This window comes from Lipotes vexillifer, unplaced genomic scaffold (genome assembly GCF_000442215.2).
Source record: "Lipotes vexillifer unplaced genomic scaffold, Lipotes_vexillifer_v1.1 scaffold1017, whole genome shotgun sequence".
Lineage (NCBI taxonomy): Eukaryota > Metazoa > Chordata > Mammalia > Artiodactyla > Lipotidae > Lipotes > Lipotes vexillifer.
Window position 1 is genome coordinate 1,134,854 of NW_006772141.1, and position 10,948 is coordinate 1,145,801.

The 10,948-nt window shown below is 51.9% G+C and overlaps 1 protein-coding gene across 1 annotated transcript; it reads left to right on the top strand.

The window, feature by feature from the left end:
• Nucleotides 1–89: 89 nt before the first annotated feature.
• On the top strand, nucleotides 90–3,676 carry SERPINA5 (serpin family A member 5). Its single transcript, XM_007447318.1, has 4 exons — nucleotides 90–696; nucleotides 2,044–2,314; nucleotides 2,674–2,821; nucleotides 3,488–3,676. Exons 1-4 carry the CDS (start codon nucleotides 90–92, stop codon nucleotides 3,674–3,676), a joined length of 1,215 nt encoding a protein of 404 aa, XP_007447380.1.
• The last annotated feature ends 7,272 nt before the right edge of the window (nucleotides 3,677–10,948 follow it).

Consider the following 10,948-nt stretch of genomic DNA (forward strand, 5'->3'; position numbering starts at 1 on the left):
TGAGGCTGCTGGTTGATGGTGCCGCCTCCCGGCATGGCAGCTTTGCTTTGTGACCTTCCCACCCTCCCTTCCAGGCCTGGGCAGCCACGATGCGGCTCCGTTTACTCCTGTGCCTGGTACTCCTGAGCCCGCGGATGGCCGCCCTGCGCCGCCCCCAGAAGAAGAGAGTTCAGGAGCCGCCGCCCGCAGTTGCCACAGTGGCCCCTGGCAGCCGGGACTTTGTCTTCGAGCTCTACAGGGCCTTGGCCGCAGCTGCCCCCGGCCGGAGCATTTTCTTCTCCCCTCTGAGCATCTCCGTGAGCCTGGCCATGCTCTCCCTGGGGACGCGGTGCAACACGAAGGCGCAGGTCCTGGCGGGCCTGGGCCTCAGCCCCCAGGAGGGCCGGGACGAGGAGCTCCACAGCACCTCCCAGCTGCTGCTGCGGGAGCTCGAGCGGCCCAGAGACGGCCTCCAGCTGAGCCTCGGCAACGCCCTGTTCACCAAGCCCACGGTGCCCATGGAGGAGGCCTTCCTGGGCGCCATGAGGACGCTGTACCTGGCAGACACTTTCCCCACCGACTTTGAGGACCCTGAAGGGGCCCAGAAGCAGATCAATGATTACGTGGCAAAGCAAACGAAAGGCAAGATTGTGGACTTGGTTAAGGGCCTGGACGGCACCGAGGTCATGGTCATAGTGAATTACATTTTCTTTAAAGGTAAGGCCCTGAACTTTCTCTTTTAAGATGCTTTTGTCAAAAAACAAAAAACAAAACCAAACCAATTCCCGCACACATGGAAGAGTGGGAGTGGATTTATTCTTTTCTGATCCCTGTTGATAGAGTGCAGCCAACAGCAGCTGGGTGAGACAGTGCCTTCTTACTGCATAAGGTGGAGTGAAAGACCCCGGATGCTGTTTCCTCCACTGGGGAAGAGCTGGTTCCTGTCTGTGCCCCTGGGGGCACTTAAAGCAACAGCTTTCACAGAGGCTCTGAAGCATGAGTTTTTCAAGGGCACGATGCCAAAGAAACTGACAGTATGGCTACTCAGGGCAGGACCGTGGGCCTTAGAAGGGCCTCAGAGGGCATTTCCCAGATGCTCCCTGGTACCCATATCCTCCTAGGGGCTGTTTCCTCAGCCGAGAAATCCTGGGACAAGAGCCTGTTCCCCTGAACAGTCGTCTCCCCCCTCCCCAAGAGCTGACCCCCCCCCATCTTTATCTCCCTGGCATTTCTCGTAAACATCCCTGCTCATCTCAGCTTGCACACCTGCTTCTCCTTCTAGATACTGAGCCCCTGAGCACCCTGCGTGGGGCCTGCTGGGGATGGGGGAGGGGCAGGGAGAGAAAAGAAAAGAGGAAAATAGTTAAACTGTTAACCAAGCCCCCCTCTTCCCGTGGTCACAGATGGTGAGTATCAGGCTGGGACTCTAAGATTTCTTGTCCCCTGGTCCAGGGCTAGGCTGCAGAGGACAGCTGTGAAATAATCTAAGTGGGGCATGCGGGCGGGATCTATATTTGATAACTAGTAAGAAAATGGAAACAATTACTTGTCCCACTTTGAACAAAACGTCCCAAGCAGACAAAGCAAGAAGCATAATCACAGACTTCCCAGCAGGAAAAATCATGTTTTTGCAGGAACCTTACCAACCTTTCTCCCAAACCCAGATTGAGATCCAGTATTGGGAAAAGACTGAAAAAGAGAATAACTCACCCAGATATAGTGTAGCTTTGTCAGCCATACGTATCAGTTACCCTCTTCACTGGGATGTTTGACCTTGAGTAGCAACATCAGAGATTCAGACAAATGACATTAGGGGTGAAGGGTCTCTGAAGACACGAAAACCAACCTCCTGGTTTTGCAAATGTGGAAATAAAGCCCCACAAAAAGTTCAAGCCTGTCCCCCGAATTAGGAAGGGGCTTGTCTTTATATTCAAGAGGTTTGGCAGTCACTTCTGCCAATAAGACTGCTCCAGAGAGGATGCTGTCTGTTTGGTAGGTTTAGTGTCTGCACACTTTTCATTGGCAGCTGAGAATGTTTAATTCCTTTTCCATTTTAATCTTCAGCTAAGTGGGAGACAAGCTTCAACCGCAAAAACACCCACGAGCAGGACTTCCACGTGACCTCGGAGACGGTGGTGCGGGTACCCATGATGAAACGAGACGATCAGTTTTACTACCTTCTGGACCGAAACCTCTCCTGCAGGGTGGTAGGGGTCCCCTACCAAGGGAACGCCACTGCCCTCTTCATCCTCCCCAGCGAGGGCGGGATGGGACAGGTGGAAAATGGCCTGAAAGAGAAAACACTGAGGAAGTGGCTCAAGTTGTCCATGAAGAGGTATTCTTCACACTATTCCAGGGCCAGCCTGCTGCTGCACACCTGCAGGGCCACACCGCAGTGGTGGGAGAACTCACCTGGCCTGGGAGCCACCTCCCAGCCCAGAGGCATCATGTGAAGTCCCAGCCCCCTGGCCTGACCCAGCTAGAGGGACCGGGGCTGGGAGCTGGGTTTTCTGGCGGGGCCATCCGAGTGGGCAATGACCTCTGGGGGCAGCCCAGGTCCAAGTCTAGGGCAGGATGGGTTCCACTGTAGGCAAGGTGCTGGAGGAGCATTATGAAACCAACAGGAGATGGCAGGAATGTGAGCTCAGTGAGCCAGTGCTCTGGGAGAGTCCAAGAAAGGTCTTGTCTTTCCAGGCAGCTTGAGCTTTACCTACCCAAGTTCTCCATTGAGGGCTCCTATCAGCTGGAGAAAGTCCTCCCCAAGCTGGGAATCAGAGATGTCTTCACCTCCCATGCTGACCTGACCGGTATCTCCAACCATTCCAGCATCCAGGTGTCTGAGGTGAGCCCAGAAGCTCCTGAGCACCTGCTTTCAGAAATTCCTATCCTATCCTATCTTATCCTATCTTATCTTATCTTATCCTATCCTATCCTATCTTATCCTATCCTATCCTATCCTATCCTATCCTATCCTATCCTATTCCATCCTATTCCATCCCATTCCTCATTCCAAATCCTTTCTCTCTCTCTCTCTCTCTCTCTCTCTCTCTCTCTCTCTCTCTCTCCTCTTTTCCCTCAGGAAGCAAAGGTTTCACTTTGCATCTTATCCTCTGAACAATGGGAAACCCTATCCAGCACCATGCCTTGGGGGGAAGGTGTCTTGTCTGAAGCAATCGAAACTAAGAATTGGATGCTAGCTCCTTCACTCACCAGCTGTGTGAACCCCCCAGCAATTACTTGACCTCTCTGAGCCTCCTTTCTCTCTATAAACTTGGAGAGTCACACCCTTGCTGCTAGATGCAGTGAGAATTCAACGAAAGACACGCATGCGCTCACCTGTAAGCCGTGGTGCGCAGTAGTTGTTCAATCACATCATCTCCTATCTGCTTCATGGCTCAGGAGCACAGAAACTTTGACAGTGATGCTGCTGGCAGAAGCTTGTCCGTTTCCCCCTGATGGCATCTCCCAGCCCCTGGTGGCTCGGTGACGCCTGATGTCTCCCCTGCAGATGGTTCACAAAGCCGTGGTGGAGGTGGACGAGTCGGGAACCCAAGCGGCTGCAGCCACGGGGACTATCTTCATGTTCAGATCTGCCCGGATGAGCTCTCAAAAGATAGTATTCAACAGGCCCTTTCTGATGCTCATTGTGGAGAACAGCAAACACATCCTTTTCCTCGGCAAAGTGACTCGCCCTTGAGATGGGGATTTCTCCTGAAAGGCACGGGCTTCCACAGTGGAAGATGAGGGTGCACTATGGCCATGTATCTGTTGGGAGCTGGTGATATATACAGGTTTAATTGACTAATGAGGCTTCCACAAATAATAATAATAACAATAACATTGAAATACTGATGATTGCTTCTTTCACACGATTGCAAGACGGGTGCTTTGGAGAACATTTGGTTTTGCTCTCACCTTTCATCAATGGAGATTAGCACTGAGATCCAGAGAGGCCACACAGCATGCCAGTGGCAGAGAGAAGCTCAGAATCCAATCCAGGAGGATTGTTCCAGTAGATATTTCCACGAGGAAGCATATTCCCAAGCCTAGTTCCCCACCTGTCTGCAATACCAGCTACCAGTTTGCCATGGTTTGGAAAGGACACTGGAATGGGGGTATGAAGTGGGGCTTCTGTCCCAGCTGTGTGACATTGGGTAATACTGTCACTCTCTGGACTTCGGTTTCCCCACGTATACGATGAAGGGTCAGGTCAAGGACTGGAGGATCCTTGAAATCATATAAAAAGTGTAGAATGTTCCCCACAAATCAGTTGATTTCAATGCATCCAAGTGCCACCCATCTTTTAAGGAAAGCAGGTGGACGGCAGGGTGGACACAGCCATCCCAGGTTTGTAACGTCCTGTGGGTACATTTACAACCTCGTGGGCTTGGCTGGGGGTGGGAGAATGGAGGCCTGTTGCAAATACTAGAGTATCAGTTGAAGACCCTGATGACTAACTGTGGATTTTAGTGTCAGCAATAACAATAAAGCATTTTGCAAACACTGGGTGTCATGGTCCTTCTGGAAGTAGGTCTGGGAACAGCAACATTAACAGCTTATGTTCCAGGACTGATGCTAGGCGCTTAAACTGGATGGTTGCACTTACCCCTCACAATATCCTGTACCAGGCAGGCACTCCTATTATCCCCACTTTACAGATAGGGAAGGTGAGGCTTGTAGAGAACAGGTAATATACCCAGTCACACAGCTCCTTGGTGGTGGAGGCAGGATTTGACCCCAGGAGTGTGGCCCCCGGACCACCCTCTCAGCCCCGGGCTCTGCCGCAGAGGAGACATGAGCCAGAGACAGAAGCCCAGGCCAAGTGCATCAGGGCACCAGCTCCCTTGTCATCCAGGTAGGCTCACTCTCTTCCTTCACGAAACCCACCATGCTTCCTTGTCTATCAAATAAAGGGGATTGGACCCTTTCAAGAATCAATGAATGAATGAGTGAATGAGTCCTTCACTCAGTCTCAGACTTTCCCCTAATTAGCTGCCCCCAAGTCTGACCCCTGAGTGCCTGTCGCCCCACCTTACATGCCCAAAGCTTGCTTTCCACGAGCCTGCGCCCAGTGCTCTGACCCCAGAGACTGGACTGTGTGGGTGCCCCTTAGAACTAACGGCGTCAGAACCCCAAGCTTTGACCATCCCTCAAAGTACTGAGCACCTACTATATGCCAGGTGTGGGGATACTTTGCATCTGTGATGTCATTAATCCTTCAACAACCCTGTAAGGTCTATCTCAGCATCCTCATTTCACAGAGGGCAACATAAGTGCCTTCCCAGAGCCCCACTTCTGGTGACAGTGTAAGGCCCAGGCCCGGGGACCCAGATGGCACAGGTGTCGGCCGGCGGCAGGGTAGATGGCTGCAACCAGAGCCAGACGCCTTGTCGGCGTTTTTGCTTTGGGCTTGGGAAGCTCTGGAGGATGGGGCCTCCTCATGGAGCCAGACCCGCTCCTGTGTGCCTTTTCCTTTCGCAACACCTGGTCTTTTTTTGGCAAATATTTTTCTCAGAGTTTACTCAGCCAGTCCAAGGTCAGGGGGAGGTCCTGGCTGTGCCATGTGTGTAAGGCCAAGGTCCAGCACTGTCTAAAGTTCACTCAGCAAACAGTCACAAAACAGCTCCCGTGTGGGGATCGGGCCGGGCTCAGGGCGGCCGATTTGGGGTGTCATGGAAGGAAGCTCCGAGCTGGGAGTCACGGCAGGTCATGTAAGTCAATTGTCACACGATCCTGGGCTGAACAAACTGATAGAGCAACTCAGAGAGAGAGAAAGAGAGTTAACTTCTGAGGGCTCAGGGAAGGTTCTGCTGAAGAGGTGACACTGAGCTGACCTTGAAGAGCATGTAGGGCTTCACAGACAGCAGACTTGGGAACAGAGCGGGGACTTCCAGGCCAAGGGAACAGATGGAGAGAGCATGAGGCTGAGTGAGCGGCAGTGTGGATGGGAAACTGTGGAGACTTCAACCTGGACCAGGGCAGGGAGTGGGAAGGAGAGCAAGGAGGAAAGAGAGGACAGTGCTTGCGGTCCAGTGACAAGGACTCTGAACATGAGGCCCAGGTTTCGTCTCTTCTGTCTCCTCCTGATTTCAGGGTAGTTTGGCCATCCACGCCACACCTAAACCATGCCCTGGACCTCTTCCTGCCCCTCACTCTCCCATCTGTGCATACCATAGATGCTTCACCCATCCCCCTAGGGGGCGCTCACTCCCATCCATACCTGCCTCTCCATCAGCCCCACCTGCCCCTCCCTGGGATAGACCTCATTCATCAGGTGAGATAAAGTACCAGGTCTGTCAGAGCCCTCATTATAGGCATGGCTGTCCCCCTCAGGACCCCCTTTCCTAGCCGCCGTATTCATTTACTAGGGGTGCCATAACAAAGTCCCACAGACGGAGTGGCTTAACAACATAAATGTATTATCTTACAGTCCTGGAGGCTGGAAGTCTGAGATCAAGGTGTCATCAGGGCTGGTTCCTTCTGAGGGCTCTCTTTTGTGTTTGTAGACGACCGTCTTCTCTCTGTGTCCTCACATGGGCTTCCCTGTGTGTGTGTATGTCTGTGTCCAAATCTTATCATCTCCCAATCTCCAGCAGTCATATTGGATTGGGGCCCACCCTAATTTTAACTTAATCATCTCTTTAAAGATGCCATCTCCAAATCCAGTCACGTTCTGTGGTACTGGGGGTTAGGACTTCAACATATGAATTTAGGGGGATGCAATTCAACCCATAGCAGTCACCCCAACTTTGAGTTTCTTAGCAGCTGTTGCCAAGTTCATTCGTGTTCTTAGGAACCCACTTTCATTTCCCTCTCTGACCACCTGCACTCTGAGGCCCTACCCATGTGGACTCCACTGCTGCCAGAAAGTGGAGGAACAGTGCTAGGGCCCAGGACTCCTTCCCCCTCCTCTCCCTGCAGAAACCCATGCCAAAAAGAATGAACTTGGTCTCCAGAGGAAGCACTTCATGCCCCATTAAACAGCCTTGCCCAGACTACCCTTGTTTATTTAGCTCTTTCATCCAAAGGCCATTGCTCATGGGGTGCCTACAGGGACTCAGGCAAGGAGCTAGTAAAAGGGTGTAATGTTGAGCCCAGCAGATACGGGCTTAGGCACTAACCAGGTATACAAACAAACAAGCAGAATTACAAACTCTGATGAGGGTAATTCTTTTGTCCACAGATGTTTATTGAATATCCCCTGGCACTGCTCCAGGTGATAGAGATAAATGAAGAAAACAACAAAGATCTCTGCTCTGGAGGAGCTGTATTCTAGTATGGAGTGACCATAACAAAAAAAATAACAAAGAATAAAAAAGAAAAGTAAAATACATCACATGTCAGTTGATGGCAAATGCTATGGAGTGTGAGTTTGACAATTAGAGCAGGAAGTAAAGAATAGTACTGCTAGGTGGAGAGACCTGACAGCCACGACCTTGGGTAAAGTACCTTGACTGTGTGGTCAAGGTCAACTTCCCCAGTGGTATGTTGTGTTATCATCTTGTTTCTTCTGATATGGGGTGATGAGAAGGGAGCATTGCCTCCGTGGGATCTTCCCCCAAACACATAACCTCACTCTGATCATGAGAAAACAGCATACAGACCCCAACTGCGGGACATTCAACAAAATACCTGACCAGCAGTACTCTTCAAAAGTGCCAAGATTATGCAAAACAAGGAAAGCCTGATGCTATGAACTGAAGGTTTGTGTTCCCTCAAAATTCACATGTTGAAATCCTCACCCCCAGTGTGATGGTATTAGAAGGTGGTGTCAGGTGGGGGTGACTAGGTCATGAGGATGGAGCCTTCATGAAAGGGATTAGTGCCGTTAAAAGAGACCCCAGATGGGCTTCCCTGGTGGTGCAGTGGTTGAGAGTCTGCCTGCCGATGCAGGGGACATGGGTTTGTGCCCCAGTCCGGGAAGATCCCACATGCCGTGGAGCGGCTGGACCCGTGAGCCATGGTCACTGAGCCTGCATGTCCGGAGCCTGTGCTCCACAGCGGGAGAGCCCACAACAGTGAGAGGCCCGCGTACCGCAAAAAAAAAAAAAAAAAAAAAAAAAAAAAAAAAAACCCCCACAGGGGGGGTGGTGTGATGAATTGGGAGATTGGGATTGACATGTATACACTGATGTGTATAAAATGGATGACTAATAAGAAAACAAAAAATTAAAACAAACAAACAAAAAAAGAGACCCCAGAGCTCCCTCTCGCCCCTTCCCATGTGCGGACACAAGCAGAAGACAGCCCTCACCTGGCCATGCTGGCTCCCGGATCTCCAGCCTGGATGTCCAGCCTTCAAAACTGTAAAGAGTAGATTTTCCACCATGTACAAGCCACTCAGCCTGTGGTATTTTGTTATGGCAGCTGGGACAAATTAAGATTCCTGAGAAACTGTCACAGGCCAGGTAAAACTAAGGAGACCTGGAAACTAAGTGTAATGTGGTTTCTTGGATGGGATCCTGGAGAAGAAAAGGGACATTAGTGGAAAAAGTGAAATCCAAATGAGTCTATACAGTAAAAAGGTTCACTCCTTAGTTTTCAGAAATATACCATGGCTGTGTAAGATGTTTATGTCGCAGGAGCTCTCTGCACTGTCATTACAACTTTTCTGTATGTCTAAAATTGTTTCAAACTAGAAAGTTGACTTTTTTAGCGAAACGTTAAAAACAAAAGTAGGGAAGAGAATAGGTGTGGGGTTAGGGTTGGGCTCCAGAGGGAGCTCTGGGGTGGTGGCATTGAAGCCAAGAGCTGAGGGACAAGCAGGAGTGAACGGAGCGAACGTTACTTGTGCACAACGTGAGTGAGAAGACCCAGAGGTGGGAGAGTGTGTCCTTTTCACGGAACCGACGGGACACGGGTGGCTGGAGCCTGGGAGGCTCGCTCTTCACCAGCACCTGTTAGGCTGTGCAGGGTGCTGGGGGCGGGGGAGGCAATCCTAACACTGGGTAGCACTTGAATGCCACCTACTGCGTGCCTGGCACTCTTCTAAGCCCTCTGCATATATCGTCTCAGTTAATGAAGAGGCAGAGGGGCACCTGTGCAAGGGGCTTGGATGACAAGTGGGTGACGTCAGTGACCTCCTTTTTCCTAGAGAGCTGCACCCCAAAGTGGACTATCTGCCACCTATCCCCAAGGAATGAGGTGGGAACGAGGTGGCCCCGAGGTGGCAACATCTACAGACACAAAAACGCTTTGGCCACTTGGGAGAATCCAGTACGAGAGACCACATGCCATTCCTGATGGTGATTTTCCGTGAAGACGCAGAGTACAGATGACAAAGTGCTCCTACACACGCCCGCATTGCTAACTCGCCCATATGTGCACACGTGGGCGCACACAGCCTTCTGGAGATGGGTGGCTTCTCAGCAGCTACTACAGCTGCAGCCTCTGGTTGTACCAGGAGCTGAGCATTCGTTGTGTACCTGGGCAGGGCGGGGCGGGAGAGATGGTGCTGTCTTCCCCTCTCTGGGCCCCTGCCTCTCCATCAGTCTCCCACAGAGGCTGCTATGAACCATTCGTGGCTTTGATCAACAGGTACATTTCCTTCACAGATGTTAAGGGACCCGAGCAGGGTGGGGGTGGGGTGGGCTGGGGGTTGGGAAGGTGGGTCTGGTGGGCGTAGGGTAAAAGAGTATGGGACAAGGGCCCGGCCTCTGCTCCGTGGTGTGCTGAGCAAACACACGTGTCCATTTCCCCCACTGCCCGATGGGGTGATGGTAATGGGGCTGTTTGAAGGCTTGGAGGAAACCAGGCAGGGGAAGGGGCCCTGACCCTACAGCAGCATTTCTCAGACTGTGACCAGCATCACCAAGGGAGCTTGTTAGAAATGCCTATTCCTGGCCCTTACCCAAAGAATCAGTGTGTTTAACGAACCCCCCTTCAGGATTCGGATGCACAGGCAGACAGAAGACCACGGGGTTTCCGATTTGGCTCAGGCCGCAGGGAATCTGCACCCCTGCAGCTGCCACCACCCAGCTTCAGGGCTTGAAGACTCTTATACTCTACACCCCTAGGGCCCAGACACTCTTTAGTATTAGGCATTTCTCCAGCTAGTCCTTGTTGAGCCACAGCTGGTAATAAGCACAAACCCAGGCACATCCTCAGGACTCTGCCCAGAGGTCCATCCGTGGTGGAGCTTTCCTGACTCCCCCAGACCATTTCTGGTCCCCCACACCCACCCCTCCCTCCCTCCACCACTTCCCACACTGTATAGTTATCAACTCTCTATGTTTCTGTGTCTCTCACACACCAGGAAACCCCTGAGGGTTCGCCCCAGTGCCTGGCACGGGCCTTGGCCCAAAGTGCCCTCAACAAATGCTGGGTGAGTGAATGAAGGGGCTAAGTGGGAGGCTGCCAAAGATTCCGTGCCTCTGCAAGTCCTCAGGCCACTGCCGAAGACCCCCTATCCCTTGAGCCCTGGACCCCCACCTGAGTGCATTGTGCAGGTGGAGCTGCTAATAACATACAGGACACCCAGATAAATATGAATTCCAGATAATGAATCATTTTTTAGCATAAGCATGTCCCAGGAATTTTGGGTAGGTCCCAGGAATTTGTTTGCCAAATCTGGCAGCCCTGTCTACAGGGAACAAGGGTGAGCGAGAAGCAGCCATCCCCACAGCCAAAAGCCAACAGTGCTCCCTGCAGAGCTAAGGGGAAGTCACATCATGGGGACAGCAGGCAAAGGCTCGTGCTGTAAGGGGAGTGGGAATGGGTTTGGAGGAGTCAGAGGAGGGGCTATTCCACCAAGAAGGACCAGGGAGGGCTTCCTGCCACATGCTGTGCAGCCCTAGGTATAACAAAATGGTTGACTCATGGGTGATTGCATCAAACTGAAGCCTGAGACAGAATGTTCTCAGAGGTCCCCTTGTTTATAAAGGGAGTTGAAACCCTCCCTTCTCCTGGCATGAGTTGAGGGACCTGTGGGCTCTACACTCAGGAATGTGCTTAGGGACCTGGTGCTGGT